The 20,875-nt window shown below is 45.8% G+C and overlaps 1 protein-coding gene across 3 annotated transcripts in view; it reads left to right on the top strand.

Annotated features, from left to right (window-relative positions):
• Positions 1 to 20,875, top strand: part of cyb5r4 (cytochrome b5 reductase 4) — a 166,359-nt gene that overhangs the window by 54,764 nt on the left and 90,720 nt on the right. For all 3 annotated transcript variants that reach the window (XM_070885597.1, XM_070885595.1, XM_070885596.1), the window contains exons 4-6: positions 1,590 to 1,674; positions 4,343 to 4,393; positions 19,223 to 19,274. In XM_070885597.1, the coding sequence (XP_070741698.1) occupies positions 1,590 to 1,674; positions 4,343 to 4,393; positions 19,223 to 19,274 (188 nt within the window). The remainder of the gene's footprint in view (positions 1 to 1,589; positions 1,675 to 4,342; positions 4,394 to 19,222; positions 19,275 to 20,875) is intronic.

Here is a 20,875-nt window from a genome sequence, read left to right as displayed (position 1 = left end):
TCAATGTATGTGGCCAGCTCTGGAAAACGATGCGGGCAGTTAACAAATCGGCGCAGGTAGGACCTGCACCAAGCAGCAAACATTCAATATAAAAGTTCAAATAACTATATAAAAATAGGGTAAACAATTGAACAACAATTTAAAAAATTGTATTAAATCCTACCTTTAGTTGAAATCGGCCAGGGAAGACAGCAGGCCGGGTCGGGAGGTGAGGAGGGAGAGGAAAGGCTGGTCTCGGCGGCATTGGGAGGGGGGATGGAGAGGAAAGGCTACAAAGTGCTTCACAACGTGCTGCTCAAAATCAAAGTCCTCCAGGTTGAGCGGGAAGATGATCTCACACACTGGGCTGTCAATGCTCTCCTCTCTGGTGTCCTGTGAATTCTCCTTGCCATCCTGGCTTGGCACCATGTCAATGCTCCGTCGAGCCCGTGCCGGTTCTCTGCAAGAGCACTTCAGCGAGTCCTGCTCCTCCACCCTTGTCAAAAGGGCCACAGCCCATCTGGCACTAAAACTCACATGTCCCTTCATCGCCTCCAGACTCCATTACTCCAATGCGATCCTTCGATATCAGAGTGTGCGGCAGGCCACTCGGCCCGGAGAGGGGTGGCGTGCTTTGGCCCCTCCCACACAGCGTCGGGCTGCGATGAGCTGCTGCACATGCGCGCACACTCTAGCGCGCATGTGCAGAGGTGCCGGCAGTGTTTGCTGCGCAGGACTGTAACTCCGCCCCCCCCACCCCATGAGAAACGCCACGCCAGGACCTGGGACACATGGCAGAGCGACCAGAATGGTGGCACATTTTTTCGGCGCCGGTTTCAAGGGCATAAAGTCGGCCCATTCACAGAAACAGGCCATTCAGCCCAATGGATCTTTGGCGGTAGTTATGCTCCACACTAGCCTCCTCCTACCCTTCTTCATCTAACCCCATCAGCATATCCTTCTGTTCCTCGTGTGCTTAGGTAGCTTCCACTTAAATACATATATGCTATTTGCCTCAAATACTCTAAGTTCCACATTCTTACCACTTTTTGGGTAAAGAAGTTTCTCTTGAATTCCCTATTGGATTTATTGGTGACTATCCTATATTTATGGGCCCTAGTTTTGGTCTCTCCTACAAGTGGAAACATTTTCTATTCTCTTGATAATTTTTAAGACTTCTATTACGTCACCCCTCAATCTTCTATTTTCTATAGAAAATGGCCCTAACCTGTTCGGCCTTTCCTGAAGTATATCCTTTCAGTTCTGGTATCATCCTTGTGAATCTTTTTTGCACCTTTTCCAGTGGCTCTATATCCTTTTTATAACTTTCCTCACTCCTTCTAGCTTTAAGAAAAATCTGCTGCAGGACATAAAACCAATTATTTGTTTCTTTATGATAAGAGATGACTTTTGCATGTATCTCACCCTCCCTTTCATTTTGTTATGTCCTATATAGCTTACCTTCCAGTTTCCATAAATGGTAATCTGTTCTTTTTTCTTATATCTGTGTGCATTTCCAGGATTTTCTGTATTTGCTGAAATATAATTTGTAGAAATACATGTTAGTCTTAGCACACCCAGTTGACGGGACCATTTTCTTCAAATTTCAGATTCACAGTTGGGTCAACTCAGAATCCATGCTGAAGGAGTGCCTGGTCGGAAGAATGACTTCAAAGCCTACTTCTGTTGCTAAAGGTAGTTTTCATTTTCTTGCATCGGAAATTGAACCATCCTCAAAGTAAAGCCACGGCATAAAAATAATGGAGGAAATAAGTGTCCTTTTTGTATTCATGTTACTGTGCACATGGAGTGCTGGGACTTTTGGTATGGGCTAGAAATTCTGGTTGTTTGCATCTCCCGTTAGCGTCCGGGTGCAAACAGCCTTTCGACCAGGCGAGGCACCACTAGCGACTCCCACTAAATAGCGCGGGAGTTTAACGGCGGTGGTAATCGGTAGCGTCCCACTCCAGTGCGCTGCCAATGAAGCCGTCATCACCATGCGCGGCGACCTGTTTTTACCCCTGAGCTAAAATTCGGTATCGCCCCCTGAAGCTTGGTCAAAGGAGTGTCTTAAAGGAGGATAAAGACATAGGAAGCTTTATGGTGGGAATTTCAGAGCTTAAGGTCTATGCAAATAAAGGCACGGCCACCAATGGTTGAGTGATTCGAATCAGGGATATACAACAGGCCAGAATTGGAGGTGCGCGGAGATCTCGGAGGGTTGTAGGGCTGGAGGAGGTTACAGAGATGGGGAGGGAGGAGACCATGGAAGGACTTGGAAAAAAAGAATGAGACTTTTAAAATCAAGGCATTGCCGGACTGGGAGCCAATGTAGGTCAGCGAGCACAGGAGTAATAGGTTAACGAGACCTGATGCGAGTTAAGATGCAGGCAGCAGAGTTTTGGATGAGCTCAAGTTTACAGCGGGTATAAGATGGGAAGTGAAACCAGGAGAGCATTGGAATAGTCGAGGCATGTATGAGGGTTTCAGCAGCTGATGAGAGCTGAGATGGGGCGGAGACAGGGGATGTTACGGAGGTGGATGTCGGTGGTCTTGGTGCTGGAGCGGATTTAGATCAGAAGCTTCTCTGAGTCAAATAGGATGCCAAGGTTGTGAACAGTCTGTTTCAGCCTCAGATAGTGGCCAGGGAGGGGGATGGAGTCGGTGGCTAGTGAACGGGGTTTTCTAGCTTTTACTTTTGCAATCTTGCACTTATTATATAATTCATTATTTAATATTTTAGCATCTTTGTGTGCTACATTCTGTTTATTGTGCTATTTCAGTCACCTGACGAACATACAACAACAGTGGACAGAATAAGACTGACTGGCCCATAGTATGTGCTCACTCAGTCATGTTGTAACTCGGCAACATGATAGCTAATATTTCACACCCACCAGCAGCCAATGTAATTTCCTGGGAGAGACAAAAACATAAGGGCAATTTCAGGGGAAAAAATACAATTCTGGAAAATTCCTTCTTTGATATGGTGAATACAGTTATCAGACTGCTGTTTTTATATTGTACTTTACAGAAACTGTTTTTGGAATTAATGGGCCCAAATTTGGCCAGTACAGATTTCTGGCGCACTCACCAGAGGTGCGCCGCTTTTGTAGAACTCCAAATATCTTTGGGCCGAGTTTGGCCGCTCCCCAGCCTCTCCTCCATGGTGGCAACTGGACTCGGGGGCAGAGCCAAGTCCCGGCGCTGAAAACAGTGCTGGGACGTCTGCACATGCGCGCTAGAGTGTGTGCGCCTGTGCAGTAGCTTCTCGCCCCCAGAATCTGTGAGTGTGTTCTGCAGGCTGTGAGGGAGGGGCCGAAGCACGCCGCCCCTATCCCTGGCCGAATAGGCTCCCTCATCGGTGGCCTGCTGCCTTATCCAGCCACACCAGTAAAAGGAGGTCTGAGAGAACCAGAACCCCAGCAGGTTGTCAGTGAAACCCTGCAGCTGGTTAGTATGTTGATGTTTTTCACAAGGAAATATGTTTCGATAAAGTAGATTGGGTTAGGTTAGGTGTCCAATGTCTGAAACAAATGGGAAGCATTGAAACAAATCATGCTGGCAATGTTCACAAGGCCACACAATGGATGGAGTAAGTGCACTGCACTTGGTGTATACATTGTGCTGAGTATTTTTATGCCATTGGTTAGAATAAAGTAGGAGCCAGCAAAAGAATGCTATTGAAGGTACTGAAAGGGACTGTATAGGAGTAGTTTGGACAAGGTTACTTTGTTTTTATTTGTTATTGATTGATTGATTGCTTATTACTTTGGTCTTGTTGCTTTCAGTGCAGGGTTCCTTCTATTTTTTATTTGTTAATTAATTGCTTATTACTTTTTGTGCTTTGTTTAGTGCTTTAAGTCTTGGTGCTAGGTGCAGATCCTCTTAGCTTCCTTGTATTTTTTATTTGTTATTGAATACTTATTTTTGTGCTTTGTTTAATGCTTGGTGCTTTAGAATGTACTTACCCGCACTGATTTCTTAACTTTCCGCAAGGGTTTCTGTGCGGCACAAGTGGCCACATACGCTGGCCTAAGTTAGTTTGGAGCAACTATTAGCTGTCCAAACTGGCTTAAATGGCCAAAAAGGCTGGTAACGTCCCCTTTTGAAAAAAAAAACTAAACTAAATAAAATCCTAATTAACTGACTTACACTGGTGCAAATTAAATGTGCAGAATGGGGATTTTTCAGATATTCCAGAAAAATCAAGTTGCTCAAAAAAAAAACAGAGCAACTCCTGGGCAAATTTGGGCCCAAAAACTGGTATTTTCTACAGTAGTAATATATTATTATACATTTTCTGTATGTCCTTCCATTGCTTGTGAAGCAATGACTTATTTTATCTTTCCTTTGTTCACAGTTTCTGAGAAAAAGTCAGGATTAAAAGTACCAAAGCAGACATTACTAAATGGTATGTAATCAGAAGAATTAGAACCAGACACAATAAGCCCCAGGAGACATAGCAGCTGTCACTGACCATTGTAGAAGCAGCTTTAATATTTACTATCACTGTCTTCCTACAGTTAATTTTATTTATCTTGTGTTGCAATCTTGGGTATGGCTCTACGCATTATCTTTACTTCCTCTGTCACTGTTTTATAAATGGAAAACCTGCATATCATTGGAAACAACGGCTAAAAATTCGATAGTCCCCAAAAAACGGTGCATGATTACCTCGTGCCTGTTCAAAGTAATGCAGGCAACACACAAACTTGATGCTGTCTGCTATTTAAATGATAGTGGCATGCAGCCCAGCACTAAACATGGGGGGTGCCAAGTTCGTGCAAGGATAGCACAAATTAAAGCTAGCCTGCACCTCTTGAAGATGTGCAGTTTTACGAGACCAGATGCTGGTAGTCATTCCAGATGGCAGTTTCAACTGGGAAACACTCAGCAAAGGCACAATAGACCAGAGAAAGGGCTCCAAGGTTCTCAAACTCAGTTCTGGAGGCATTAGTGCAGGAGGTGGAGAGGAGGAGAGAGGTCCTGTTTCCACAGGGGGCCCGGAGGCCCTCCAGACAAATACCATAAAGGCAGTGGGAGCAGATAGCCACGGAGGTCAATGCCAACAATGTAGCCCTGAGGACCTGGATGCAGTACCGGAAGAAGTTCAGTGACCTCACACGAGTGGTCAAGGTCAGTGAATGCATTTTCACATGCTATATCCCACCATCTGCACCACTAGTCTCACACACTACTCAATTCACCACACTCCCATTAATCACCGACCAACAATCTCTTTCAATCACAACTCATACCCCACACTCATATGCTCCATCTCCCCCTCGCACACTTACTACTGCTGCAAGCCTTACACCCACATTTCACAGCTTGAACACACTGGCAGCTATTCAACTAAAACAGCCATATTAGCCAAACACATTGAAACCATACTCACTGACACACTTCCCTCTCTCTTGCAGGACAAGGTGACACACAACCATTGACAGTGGCAGATAACCGGAGGGGGTCAGTCGCGCCTCCATATCCTGACCTCGTTCGAGGAAACAGTGCTTGGCATAATTGGAGTGACTGAGGCTGTGGTTCAGCGGCGGCGCTGAAACCATTGAACATGATGGTATGCTCATACCTAATCCTCCTTCTCCTCTCAAGAAGATAGCATTCGTCCTCCCACCACTGCCACTCCCATCAGTGCCCTTGCTGTCGCCTCTCAGCCAGCCAGCCCGCCTAAGCTGCTGCTGCCCATGTCGAGGTGGTGCAGTTCAAAGCCGGGCCTGTTAGGCCCAGAGATGCTCCAGGTCATCCTTCAAGGCCATCTGCAGTCTCCCCCACTGAAAAGTCATCAGCTTTCCACCAGCCATGCTGCAACCACTGGTATAGCACTGGGTAGGAGCACTAGGACAGGCAAAGGCACACTGAAGTCAGGCAGTAAGGAAATACAGTTGACTTTTGAATGAAGAAGTGAGTTCTGATGAAAGGTCATTGACCTGAAACGGTAACTCCGTTCCTCTCTCCACAGATGTGCTGCCTGACCTGCTGAGTATTTCCAGCACTCTCGGCTTTTATTTCAGATTTCCAGCATCTGCAGTATTCTGCTTTTCTATTGTAATGGTTTGATTTATAAAATTCATTTGGAATGTTTGTTTTTTGGTGGCTTTTATTGTAGCATTGTGAACAAGAGGACGCTGTGATGGTCAGGGACCGAGGGAAAGTAAGGTGTGGGACTATTGGTGAATGAGGAATTGGGATTAGGTTCACTGGTACCACAGTCAGATGAGTCGATCACGGAAGCCCGGACAGAAAAGGGCTGTCTGGGATTCCTCCTCCCTTCCTCCTCCTCCTCCTCCCTCTCCTCATGTAGTCGCAGTATGCCTGGTGGCAAGGGCTGTGCCCTCATGATGGCGAAGTTGTGAGCATGCAGCAGACCATGCCGAATCTCAGGACACGCTATGCTGAGTACTGCAGGGCTCCTCCAGAGTGGTCCAGGCAGTGGAACCATTGTTTAAGGACGGCAATGGTTTGCTTGATCAGATTCTGTGTGGCAGCATGGCTCTTATTGTATGCATGCTACCCATATGTGCATGGGTTGTGCAGCGGAGTCATGAGCCAGGTGGTCAACGGGTAGCCCTTGTCGCCCAGTAGCTATCCTATGGTTTGTCATGGTGGCTCAAAATGCTGATGGTACAGCGGACTGCCGCAAAATGAAGGCAACATGGCTGCTGCCAGGATACCGAGTATTGACTTGCATGATGTGTTGAATATGGTCGCACACCATCTGGACATTGAGGGAGTGGAATCCATTTCATTTGCGGTACATCTCCGAATTGAGATGCATCGCCTGCAAAGCAGCATGTGTGCAGTCAATGACACCCTGCACCATGGGGAAGCTTGCGTTCGCTCTGTCTGCTTCTCTCTGACAAGAGAGAATGAAATGTATTCTGCCCTCTTTGCAAACAGAGTCTCACTTGCCTCCCTTATACAGGAGTGGATGGCGAACTGGGAGATGTTACAGATGTCACCTGCTCCAGCCTAGAAGGAGCGTGACACAAAGAAGTTCAAGGCCACAGTCATGTTTACAGCCTCTGGCAATGCCGTCCTCGCCCTGGATTGAAGTGCAGGTCAGCATGCAGCATATGGCAGATTTCAGTGAGCACCTCCTTAGTAAAATGGAGACATCACATGCACTGTTCCTTGCTGAGGAGAATTACTCCCTGAAGATCCTGGATGGATATGGCCTTCTGCTGAGAGCCCTCTTCTAGCAGCTTGTCCTGTTCTGTGTTGCCTCTGCTTATTCTCCCTGTCATGCTGCAGGGGATACAAACTAATGCACCTATATCTGGGAGCAACTGGTGTGAGCAGACCACTTGCAAGTCAGTACCAAATCTTTGAGCCACACCACTCCTTGTAGACTTCAGACAATTATAAAGAACTCTAGAAAGCACCAAGCACTTGAATAAACTCAGCAACAATCAGTAGAAATCAATCAGCAACTACCTTGTAAATAGGTGATGATCCGTTTAAATTTAGATGAAAAGGTATGGCAGCAGATAAGCACTTAAAAGAAATATTTCATAATTCTCAACAAAAATACATTCCATTGAGAAACAAAAACTCCACGGGAACAGTGATTCATCCATGGCTAACTAAAGAAGTTAAGGATAGCAATAAAAACAGAAAATGCTGGAACTCTCAGCAGGTCAGGCAGCATCTGTGGAAAGAAACAGAGTTAATGTTTCCGGTCTGTGACCCTTCACCAGAACCCTCGTTAAGGATAGCATTAGATAGAAAGAAGCTTATAATGTTACGAAGATTAGTAGTAAGCCTGAGGATTGGGAGAGTTTCCGAAACCAGCAAAGGATGACCAAAAAATTGATGATAAGTGAAAAAATAGAATATGAGAGAAAACTAACAAGAAATATAAAACTGATTGAAAGAGCTTTTACAAAGGAAGAGAGTAGCAAAAGTAAACATTGGTCCCTTAGAGGTTGAGACAGGAGAAATTATTGTGGGAAATAAGGAAATGGCAGAAATGTTAAACAAATATTTTGTATCTGTCTTCACAGTAGAAGACACAAAAAGCAGAGCAAAAATGGTGGAGAATCAAATGTCTAATGAGAGTGAGGAACTTAACATAATTAATATAAGTAGATAAAAAGTACTAGAGAAACTAATGGGACTAAACGCTGACAAATCCCCTGGACCTGATGGCCTATATCCTAGGGTTCTACAAGAGGTGGCTGCAGAGATAGTGGATGCATTGGTTTTGATCTTCCAAAATTCCTTAGATCCTAGAACGGTCCCAGTAGATTGGGAGGTAGAAAATGTAACACTACTATTCAAGAAAGAAGGTAGAGAGACAACGAGGAACTACATCAGTCGTCGGAAAAGTGCTGGAATCCATTGTTAAGAAAGTTTAGAAAGGGAAATCGTGTTTGACAAATTTATTAGAATTTTTTGAGGATGTAACTAGCAGGGTAGATAAAGGAGAACAAGTGGATGTAGCATATTTGGATTTCCAAAAGGCATTCGATACATAAGAACATAAGAATTAGGAACAGGAGTAGGCCATCTAGCCCCTCGAGCCTGCTCCGCCATTCAAAAAGATCATGGCTGATCTGGCCATGGACTCAGCTCCACTTACCCGCCCGCTCCCCATGACCCTTAATTTCCTTATTGGTTAAAAATCTATCTATCTATGATTTGGATACATTCAATGAGCTAGCCTCAACTGCTTCCTTGGCAGAGAATTCCACAGATTCACAACCCTCTGGGAGAAGAAATTCTTTCTCAACTCGCTTTTAAATTGGCTCCCCCGTATTTTGAGGCTGTGCCCCCTAGTTCTAGTCTCCCCGACCAGTGGAAACAACCTCTCTGCCATTATCTTGTCTATCCCTTTCATTATTTTAAATGTTTCCATTAGATCACCCCTCATCTTTCTGAACTCCCAACGAGTAAAGACCCAGTCTACTCAATCTATCATCATAAGGTAACCCTCTCATCTCTGGAATCAGCCTAGTGAATCATCTCTGTAACCCCTCCAAAGCTAGTATATTCTTCCTTAAGTAAGGTGACCAAAACTGCACGCAGTACTCCAGGTGCGGCCTTACCAATACCCTGTACAGTTGCAGCAGGACCTCCCCGCTTTTGTACTCCATCCCTCTCGCAATGAAGGCCAACATTCCATTCGCCTTCCTGATTACCTGCTGCACCTGCAAACTAACTTTTTGGGATTCATGCACAAGGACCCCCAGGTCTCTCTGCACCGCAGCATGTTGTAATTTCTCCCCATTCAAATAATATTCCCTTTTACTGTTTTTTTTTCCCCAAGGTGGATGACGTCACATTTTCCGACATTGTATTCCATCTACCAAACCTTAGCCCATTCGCTTAACCTATCTAAATCTCTTTGCAGCCTCTCTGTGTCCTCTACACAACCCACTTTCCCACTAATCTTTGTGTCATCTGCAAATTTTGTTACACTACACTCTGTCCCCTCTTCCAGGTCATCTATGTATATTGTAAACAGTTGTGGTCCCAGCACCGATCCCTGTGGCACACCACTAACCACCGATTTCCAACCCGAAAATGAAACATTTATCACGACTCTCTGCTTTCTGTTAGTCAGCCAATTCTCTATCCATGCTAATACATTTCCTCTGACTCCACGTACCTTTATCTTCTGCAGTAACCTTTTGTGTGGCACCTTATCGAATGCCTTTAGGAAATCTAAATACACCACATCCATCGGTACACCTCTATCCACCATGCTCGTTATATCCTCAAAGAATTCCAGTAAATTAGTTAAACATGATTTCCACTTCATGAATCCATGTTGCGTCTGCTTGATTGTACTATTCCTATCTAGATGTCCTGCTATTTCTTCCTTAATCATAGCTTTAAGCATTTTCCCCACTACAGATGTTAAACTAACCGGCCTTTTGTCTGCCCCCTTTTTTAAACAGAGGCGATACATTAGCTGCTTTCCAATCCGCTGGTACCTCCCCAGAGTCCAGAGAATTTTGGTAGATTATAACGAATGCATCTGCTATAACTTCCGCCATCTCTTTTAATACCCTGGGATGCATTTCATCAGGACCAGGGGACTTGTCTACCTTGAGTCCCATTAGCCTGTCCAGCACTACCTCCCTCGTGATAGTGATTGTCTCAAGGTCCTCTCTTCCCACATTCCCGTGACCAGCAATTTTTGGAATGGTTTTTGTGTCTTCCACTGTGAAGACCGAAGCAAAATAATTGTTTAAGGTATCAGCCATTTCCACATTTCCCATTATTAAATCCCCCTTCTCATCTTCGAAGGGACCAACATTTACTTTAGTTAATCTTTTCCGTTTTATATATCGGTAAAAGCTTTTACGATCTGTTTCTATGTTTTGCGCAAGTTTACTTTCGTAATCTATCTTTCCTTTCTTTATTGCTTGCTTAGTCATTCTTTGCTGTTGTTTAAAATTTTCCCAATCCTCTAGTTTCCCACTAACCTTGGCCACCTTATACACATTGGTCTTTGATTTGATACTCTCCTTTATTTCCTTGGTTATCCACGGCTGGTTATCCCTTCTCTTTCACTGGAATATATTTTTGTTGCGCACTATGAAAGAGCTCCTTAAAAGTCCTCCACTGTTCCTCAATTGTGCCACTGTTTAGTCTGTGTTCCCAGTCTACTTTAGCTAACTCTGCCCTCATCCCACTGTAGTCCCCTTTGTTTAAGCATAGTACGCTCGTTTCAGACACTACTTCCTCACCCTCAATCTGTTTTGCAAATTCAACCATACTGTGATCACTCATTCCAAGAGGATCTTTTACTAGGAGATCGTTTATTATTCCTGTCTCATTACACAGGACCAGATCTAAGATAGCTTGCTCCCTTGTAGGTTCTGTAACATACTGTTCTAAGAAACAATCCCGTATGCATTCTATGAATTCCTCCTCCAGGCTACCCCATGCGATTTGATTTGACCAATCGATATGTCGGTTAAAATCCCCCATGATTACTGCCGTTCCTTTTTCACATGCCTCTATTATTCCCTTGATTATTGTCCGCCCCACCATGAAGTTATTATTTGGGGGCTTATAAACTACGCCCACCAGTGACTTTTTCCCCTTACTATCTCTAATCTCCACCCACAATGATTCAACATTTTGTTCATTAGAGCCAATATCATCTCTCACAACTGCCCTGATATCATTCTTTATTAACAGAGCTACCCCACCTCCTTTCCCTTCTTGTCTATCCTTCCGAATTGTCAGATATCCCTGTATGTTTAATTCCCAGTCTTGGCCACCCTGCAACCACGTTTCTGTAATGGCCACCAAATCATACCCATTTGTAATGATTTGTGCCGTCAACTCATTTACTTCATTTCGAATTCTACATGCGTTTAGATAGAGTGTTTTAATACTAGTTTTTAAACCATGATTTTTAGTTTTGACCCCTCCTGCAGCCCCTTTATATTCATACATATTGTCCCTTCCTATCACCTTGTGGTTTACACTTACCCCAGTGCTACTCTGCTCTATTGTCTCCTGCCTTTTGCATTCTTTCTTGGGGTCCTGTTCATCTGCGCTCTCACCCACTCTAACTAGCTCAGAGCCCTCTCCTGGGTTCCGAATACTCCTCGCATTGAGGCACCGACCTTTCAGGCTTGCCATTTTATTGCACTTTGACCCTTTAGAATTTTGCTGTACATTGGCCCTTTTTGTTTTTTGCCTTGGGTTTCTCTGCCCTCCACTTTTATTCATCTCCTTTCTGTCTTTTGCTTCTGTCTCCATTTTGTTTCCCTCTGTTTCCCTGCATTGGTTCCCATCCCCCTGCCATATTAGTTTAACTCCTCCCCAACAGCACTAGCAAACACTCCCCCGAGGACATTGGTTCCGGTCCTGCCCAGGTGCAGACCGTCCGGTTTGAACTGGTCCCACCTCCCCCAGAACCGGTTCCAATGCCCCAGGAATTTGAATCCCTCCCTGCTGCACCACTGCTCAAGCTACGTATTCATCTGAGCTATCCTGCGATTCCTACTCTAACTAGCACGTGGCACTGGTAGCAATCCCGAGATTACTACTTTTGAGGTCCTACTTTTTAATTTAGCTCCTAACTCCTTAAATTCGTATCGTAGGACCTCATCCCTTTTTTTACCTATGTCGTTGGTACCAATGTGCACCACAACAACTGGCTGTTCTCCCTCCCTTTTCAGAATGTCCTGCACCCGCTCCGAGACATCCTTGACCCTTGCACCAGGGAGGCAACATACCATCCTGGAGTCTCGATTGCGGCCGCAGAAACGCCGATCAATTCCCCTTACAATTGAATCCCTTATCACTAACGCTCTCCCACTCTTTTTCCTGCCCTCCTGTGCAACAGAGCCAGCCACGGTGCCATGAACTTGGCTGCTGCTGCCCTCCCCTGATGAGTCATCCCCCTCAACAGTACTCAAAGCAGTGTATCTGTTTTGCAGGGGGATGACCGCAGGGGACCCCTGCACTACCTTCCTTGCACTGCTCTTCCTGCTGCTCTTCCATTCCCTAGCTGGCTGTGGACCCTTCACCTGCGGTATGACCAACTCGCTGCACGTGCTACTCACGTCATTCTCAGCATCGTGGATGCTCCAGAGTGAATCCACCCTCAGCTCCAAATCCGCAATGCGGTCCGTCAGGAGCTGGAGACGGATACACTTCCCGCACACATAGTCGTCAGGGATACGGTGCCACATAAAAGGTTATTACACAAGATAAGGGCTCATGGGGTTTGGTGTAATATAGTAGCATGGATAGAAGTTTGGTTAACGGACAGAAACAGAGAGTAGGGATAAACAGGTCTTATTCAGGTTGGTGGGCTAGAACTAGTCAGGTGCCACAAGGATCAGTGCTGGGGCCAGAGCTATTTACAATCTATATTAATGATCTAGATGAAGGGACCGAGTGTAATGTATCCAAGTTTGCTGACGATCCAAAACTAGGTGGGATAGTAAGAAGAACAGAGAATCTCCAAAGGGATATAGATAGACTAAGTGAGTGGATAATAAGGTGGCAGATGGGGTATAATGTAGAGAAATGTGAGGTTATTCACTTTGGTAGGAAGAATAAAAAAACAGAATATTTTTGAAATGGAGAAACTTTTAACTGTTGGTGTACAGAGAGATTTGGGTTCTTGTGCAAGAAACACAGAAAGCTAGCATGTCGGTACAGCAAGCAATAAGGAAGGCAAATAGTATGCTGGCTTTTATTGCAAGAGGGTTGGCGTATAAGAGTAAGGAAGTCTTGCTTCGATTGTACAGGGCCTTGGTGAGACCACACCTGGAGTACTGTGCACAGTTTTGGTCTCCTTATCTAAGAAAGGATATACTTGCCTTAGAGGTGGTGTGACAAAAGTTCACTAGGTTGATTTATGGGATGAGAGGGCCACCCTATGATGAGAGGTTGTGTAGAATGGGCCCATACTCTCTGGAGTTTTGAAGAATGAGAGGTGATCTAATTGAAACATACAAGATTTTGAAGGGAATTGACAGGGCAGATGCTGAAATGTTGTTTCCCCTGGCTGGGGTGTCTAGAACTAAGGGGCATCGTCTCAGGATAAGGGGTCGGTCATTTAAGACCGATATGAGGAGGAATTTCTTCACTGAGGGTTGTCAATCTTTGGAATTCTCTGCCCCTGAGGGCTGTGGATGCTGAGCCTTTGAGTATATTCAAGGCTGAGATAGATAGATTTTTTGAGTCTCGGGAAATCAAGAGATATGGAGATTGGACGGGAAAGTGGAGTTGAGGTTGATGATCAGCCATGATCTTATTGAATGGCGGAGCAGGCTCGAGGGGCCGTATGGCCTACTCCTACTCCTATTTCTTATGTTCTTATAGCGTTGGTGAACGCACATTCAGCTTTGCAAGGTTAAGAGAGGGCACTAGCTCCAGCGTTGAGGTCGAAATGACAGTGCTGGCATCAAATCAGCATTACACCCTGATTGACATCCCGATTGGCCTACTCTGCAAACTTACAGCGTGCGCTCCCAGTGCCAACGCTAACAGCCTGACCAAAATGTCATTTGATGCAACCTGCACCAGAAATGTGCTCACGCTGCTCGGATGCCATCCTCAAGTCAAATCAGCTCGGTCACCCTCCACCACCATCTTCATCGTCATCATAGGCAGTCCCTCGAAATCGAGGAAGACTTGCTCCCACTCTAAAAGTAGGGTTATCAGGTGGCTGTACAGTCCAATACGGGAATTATAGTCTCTGTCACAGGTGGGACAGACAGTGGTTGAAGGAAAAAGTGGGTGGGGAGCCTGCTTTGCTACACGTTCCTTCAGCTGTCTGCACTTGATTTCTGCATGTTCTCGGCGACAATACTCGAGGTGCTCAACACCCTCCCGGACGCTCTTCATCCATTTTGGGCGGTCTTGGGCCAGGGATTCTCAGGTGCTTGTGGGGATGTTGCACTTTATCAAGGAGGCTTTGGGGTGTCCTTGAAACGTTTCCTCTGCCCACCTGCGGTTTGTTTGCCGTGTAGGAGTTCCGAGTGGGGCGCTTACTTAAATATTCTCGTGTCGGGCATGCGGACGACGTGGCCTGCCTAACGGAGCTGGTCGAGCGTGGTCAGTGCTTCGATGCTGGGGATGTTTGCCTGAGCGAGAACACTGACATTTTTGCGTCTATCCTCCCAGTGGATTTGCAAGATCTTGTGGAGGCACTTTTCTATGAGCCATATAGGAGGGCGGGTATAACTACTACCCTGTAGACCATAAGCTTGGTGCCAGATTTGAGGTCCTGGTCTTCAAACACACTCTTCCTCAGGCGACCGAAGGCTGCGCTGGCACACTGGAGGTGGTGTTGGATCTTGTCATCGACGTCTGCCCTTACTGATGGTAGGCTCCCAAGATATGGAAAATGGTCCACGTTGTTCAAGGCCGCAATGTGGATTTTGATGACCGGGGGCAATGCTGTGTGGGACAGGTTGTCTTACGGATGTGTCGTGTAAGGCCTATGCTTTCGTATGCCTTGGTGAAAGTATTGACGATGGCTTGGAATTCGGCCTCAGTGTGCCCAGACGCAAGTGTCTTCCGCGTACTGCAGTTCGATGACAGAGGCTGGAGCGACCTTGGATCTAGTCTGGAGGCGCGAAGGTTGAACAGGTTCCCATTGGTTCTATAGTTTAGTTCCACTCCAGCGGGGAGCTTGTTTAGAGTGAGATGGAGCATTGCAGCAAGGAAGATTGAGAAAAGCATTGGTGCGATGACGCATCCCTGCCTGACCCCAATCCGGACATGAATTGGGTCTGTGGTGGATCCGTTGGTCAGGATCATGGCTTGCATGTCATCGTGGAGCAGGCGGAGGATGGTGACAAACTTTTGGTGGCAGCCGAAATGGAGGTAGACGCTCCATAGTCCCTCACGGTTGACAGTGTCAAAGGCCTTTGTGAGGTCAAAGAAGGCCATATACAAGGGTTGGTGCTGCATTTTTCTTGTAGTTGTTGCACGGTGAAGATCATGTCTGTTGTACCCCTTAGTGGACGGAATCCACATTGCGACTCTGGGAGGAGCTCTTCAGGCTGGGGGAGAAGACGATTGAGGAGGATTCTTGTGATGACTTTCTCTGTGGCAGACAGCAGGGACATTTATCTGTAGTTACCACAGTCAGCTTTGTCTCCTTTTTTAAAGATGGTCACGATTACGGCATCTCTGAGATCTCTTGGCATGCTCTCCTCCTTCCAGATAAGAGAGATGAGGTCATGCATTCGTGCCAATAGTGCTTCTCCGCCATACTTGACTGCCTCGGCGGGGATTCCAACTGCTCCTGATGCCGCCTTGTTCTTGAGCTGATGGATGGCCTTTTCTACCTTGTACAAGGCTGGAGTTTTGCTGAGATGGTGGCGGGTACGTAGTGCGGGTAATGGCGGCGGCAACTCTGACTTCTCTCATGACCCCTCGAGAAGCTAAAATGGAGCAAGGCCCCAGCGTCCCTCATCCCCACTCCTCAACACACCTCAGATCTCCCACCACCTCTTCTGAAGGCACTGCCCAGTGCCGAGCTACCGGCTCCCATCCCACCATAGTCAACTAGGCCCATACAGTTGAGCCTGGTCTCCAGTTATCTTGGACCCCCTTGCCACTGGACCAAGACCTTGCTCTGCTACGCCCGTGTGGTAGCCGGTGTGCAATGGCCACCCCACGTTAAAAGAACTCCAGCACAGCAGCTTCCACCCTTCAAAATGAAGTTCGGGACCCGGAATGTCAGGACCCTCACGGACAACCGCAACACCGACAGACCGGAATGCCGCACACCTATCGTTGCCCAGAAGCTCAGACGCTTCGATGTTGACATCGCCACCCTAAGTGAGATCCGGTGGGCAGGGGAAGACCAGCTCAAAGAACAAGGTAGTGGTTACACCTTCTTCTGGAAAATCAAACCAGAAGAAGAATCCCGCCTTCATAAAGTTGGCTTCGCCATCAAGAATGAGCTGGTGGGCCATCTCAGAGACTCCCCCTGCGGGATAAGCCAACATCTCATGACTCTGCGGCTCACCCAAGTCCGGAACCAGTGCGCCACCGTCATCAGCGCATATGCCCCAACACTCGACGTAACAAATGAGACCAAAGAGAAATTCTACTCCAGCCTTGAACATTCCCTGTCCCGAGTCCCTACGGACGACAAGCTGATCCTCCTTGGCGACCACCATCTTAGTCCCTCTCATCACCAGCTACCCACCACTCCCCCCCCCCCCCCGACCACACTCCCCACTACAATCTCCTCCTCCCACCCCACCCGCCTCCTCACCACTAGACATCCCGACCGCAATCTCTTTAAGCCTCCCTACTTGCATTTTGCTCAATGGGTCCTTCTGCTGTCAGCTTTCCTACCTGACAGGCAGCCAGCCTGTCAATCAGCCTGGCTATCGAACAGGAAAACTGGTGAAAAAAATTAAAAGTCGTCCTGCAGTTTTTAACCAGGTCCTCTAGTATTGATCACAAACGAGCTTAATCGTTAAGTTAAACTAACAAGCCAGCACCACCCAACACCTGTTCCACTACCCAAGTAATCAAATGATATTCTGGCAATTTCAATATCCTCCAAATGTTGGTGCCACCTAGAGTAACTTTGGGCCCAAATTTCCCCAACCCCTTTTTTCGGCGCACTCTCCCAAGATGCGGCGACTTTGTGCGCTGGAAACGGTGCTGAGAAACGTAGTCACGATTCTGACCGCTCTGCTGCGTGTCCCGGGTCCTGGCACTGCGCTCCTAGTGGAGTGGGGGATGGAGCTACAGTCCTGCCGGCAGCTGCACGCGTGTGCAGTAGAGCGGTTGCGCATGCGCAGTAGCTCCGTCCCAGGATTATGATGATGATGCCTGCAGAACGCATCCAACCCCTATCCCAGTCTGCATGGCCTGCCGCACAGGCTGGCCGCTGAGGGCTGCAAGAAACAGGTTGGTGCGACTTGAGTTTTGATCGGGGCGAGAGAGGGAGGGTGAGGTTGGTCGTCTTTGGCTGCAGTCTCGTGGTTTGGACCGAGGATAGCTTGTCATGTAGCGACGTCGCTTGCCATGCTGGGTTGGCTTTGCGTTCGTTTGGTTGGGTGGTGGTCTTGTCATGTTAAAGAAGCACATATACAGTGACAGCCATGTGCTTAACCTACATCCCATCCTGTGTATCAATAAATAACCAGCAACATACAGTTAGGTTGTATTACAAATAATTTATGTGTGAAGCTCTTTGAAGATGTCAGTGGGCAAAAAGGGAAAATGGGCAAAAAGGGAAAAAATTTCCGCCCGAAAAGGGTTGAAAGTCGGTGGGGCGGCGGCCGCGTTCTCCCTCCCCTATCCCAGGCCGAGGGTAGGATTTACTTCAGCTCTTTATTTGTTAATTTTGTTAATTTAATTATTTACTTCAGTTCTTTAGTTTTTATTGAATGGTTATTACTGCTTGTGCTTTGCTGCTTGGTGGTGCTTGAAATGTTGTTTAGGTGCAGGGCTCCTTCTATTTTTTTATTATTTATTGATTGCTTATTACTTTGGTCTTGGTGCTTTAGGTGCAGGGTTGCTTCTATTTTATTTGTTAATTAATTGCTTATTACTTTTTGTGCTTTGATTCAAACCCCTATACTTGCAAATGTGTGTAGGATTCTTCACTCTTGATTACATTAAAAAAAATGTAAATTCAAACTTTTAAAAACATTTAAAAATGTATTTTAAGGAAGCCCAATCTGTAAATGAGTCATAAAATGCAACATATTCTAAGAGTTGATGGTGCTTTAAATGTAGTTACTTGCACCGATTCCTTAACTGTAAGTAAGGTCTTTCTGTGCGGACAAAAGTGGACACATAGGCTGCCCTAAGTTAGTTTAGTACAACTTTTTTCTGGCCAAATTGGCATAAATGGTGTAAGTGGCTGGGAACGCCCCCTTTTGGGAAAAAAAAACCTGACCTAAAAAAAAACTAACTCACTTACACTGGCGCAAATTAAATGGTCATATTTGAAACTTAAAAGATACACCAGAAAAATCAAGTTACACCAAAAATAACGGTGCAACTCATGGGGAAATTTGGGCCCTTTATCTCTGGGCCTAATGACAATGATTGTGCTATTTGGCTATAACTACTGAGCCAACGTAGCACCAGTATATATAAGAAGAGAAAGCAGATATCTGGCAATAAGTGGACATTTAGAAGCTTCCTCAAGCACTTCTTTGTCTTTGAAGGGTTATCTCAGCATATAGTTAACTTTGTTAAATTGATATCTATTCATGTCAAAAATATTTTTATTGATATCGCTCTTGTTAAACGCCTTGGTACGTTATGCTATGTTAAATGTGCTATATAAATACAATTGTTCTTGTTTTCTAACCTTTCCTGCCGTTATAGCTCTGACCAAAATAAGGTTGCCCCATAGATTGTTAACTTGTGGTACCAGTGTAGGTACAAGAAGATCTCAGGGCAACTTCAGTGAGGGTTTCTCTGGCTTTGGCTAGGTCACTCAAGGCACCTGCAAATTAACTTCCCTACCTTTTGTGGGAGATGGGGGTGGGTAATGGGAAGGGTTTCCTCCTGGGGTTGCATCAGATGTCCTTTGCAGAAGCACACCCAGCAACCAATCATCTGCTTATGAAGTGATCAGTACTATAAGGGAAAAAGGAGTAGGAGAACGTATGGAAACCTCTGCGTAGGAACTGGCAGACATCACAATCTCTTGGCATCTGAAGCAGAACGTGCCCATAAGATGTTATTTAAAATTCTTCTCTTTGTATGGGCTATATATTATTGTAATTTTAATTGTCTTTCACAGGTACAAGTATTCCAGATGGGTTTGAGAAACAATCAAAATATATTTCCCTGAAGTAAGTGTCATACAGGCAACTCTAGATTATCTGCACACGGATCCAATGGGAAATCATGGTAACGGGATTTAAAATTTCGGCCTGAGAAGGCATCAGGCCGGTGCGTTCAGAGTCTTTTCGGCCCGGGAAGGCATCGGGTTTTAACTTTATAATGTCAATCGCTCCAACAGAGAAATCGTTTACCCGGCATAGCCCAATCCCAGAGGGACCCAGATAATCGAGAGTTGCCTGTACTTGTTTCCTTTGTGACTCAATTGGTGCTCAGACTTTGCTGTTTTGTGTCTTAAGTGACTTGCTGTACTTGTCCCTATAGTTTTAGTATTTCACATCCTGAATAATTAAAAATGTTAGCTGAAAAATAATTGTTAGTGATACAGTATTAGCAGATGGACTCTTAACATATTTGACATTCCTTTGACTGATATATTAACTAAGGCATTAATCTGCATATTTTAAATGGCTTAGTTGCTCTATTCAAATAGCGAATACAAGGAATGTTATACTAATCATTGAACTATCGAATATTATAGCATGGCAGGAAACCTTTTGACAAAAACAACAACTTGTATTTATATAGTGCCCTTAACATAGTAAAACTTCCAAGGCGCTTCACAAGAGCGTCCTGAACAAAATTTGACACCGTGCCACATAAGGAAAAATTAGGGCAGATGATCAAAGAGGTAGATTTTAAGGAGCATCTTAAAGTAGGAAACCAATGTTTAGGGAGGGAATTCCAGAGCTTAGGGTTTTGCAGTTGAAGGTATGGCCACCACTGGTTGAGTCATTACAATGAGGGATACTCAAGAGGCCAGAATTAGAGGAGCGCAGATATCTGAGGGTCGTGTGGCTGAAGGAGAATAGAGAGATAGGGAGGGGTGAGGCCGTGAAGGCATTGAAAACAAGGATGAGAATTTTAAAATCGAGGCATTGCTTAACTGGGAACCAATGTAGGTCAGTGAGCACAGGGATGTACAGTAGACACTTCAAGTCGCTGGAGAAATACCACCAACGATGTCTCCGCAAGATCCTACAAATTCTCTGGGAAGACAGACACACCAACATTGGCGTCCTCAACCAGGCCAATATTCCCAGCATTGAAGCACTGACCACAGTTGATCAGCTCAGCTGGGAAGGTCACATAGTTCGCAAGCCAGACACGAGACTCCCAAAGCAAGCGCTCTACTCGGAACCCCTTCACAGCAAACGAGCTAAAGGTGGGCAGCGGAAATGTTACAAGGACACCCTTAAAGCATCCCTGATAAAATGCAACATCCCCACTGCCACCTGGGAAGTCCCTAAATGGAGGAACTGCATCCAGGAGAGCGTTGAGCACTTCGAGTCTCGTTGCCGTGAGCATGTAGAAATCAAGCGCAGGCAGCGGAAAGAGCGTGCGGTAAGCCAGTCCCACCCACCCCTTCCCTCAACGGCTATCTGTCCCACCTGTGACAGAGACTGTGATTCTCGTATTGGACTCTACAGCCACCCAAGAACTCATGTTAAGAGTGGAAGCAAGTCTTTCTAGATTCCGAGGGACTGCCTATGATGATGATGATGATGATGATGGGACTTGGTGAGTTAGGACATGGGCAACAGAGCTTTGG

This window comes from Pristiophorus japonicus, chromosome 7 (genome assembly GCF_044704955.1).
Source record: "Pristiophorus japonicus isolate sPriJap1 chromosome 7, sPriJap1.hap1, whole genome shotgun sequence".
In the NCBI taxonomy this organism is placed as follows: Eukaryota; Metazoa; Chordata; class Chondrichthyes; family Pristiophoridae; genus Pristiophorus; species Pristiophorus japonicus.
Note: the sequence above shows the minus strand (reverse complement) of the source record. Positions and strands in the feature narration are given on the sequence as shown.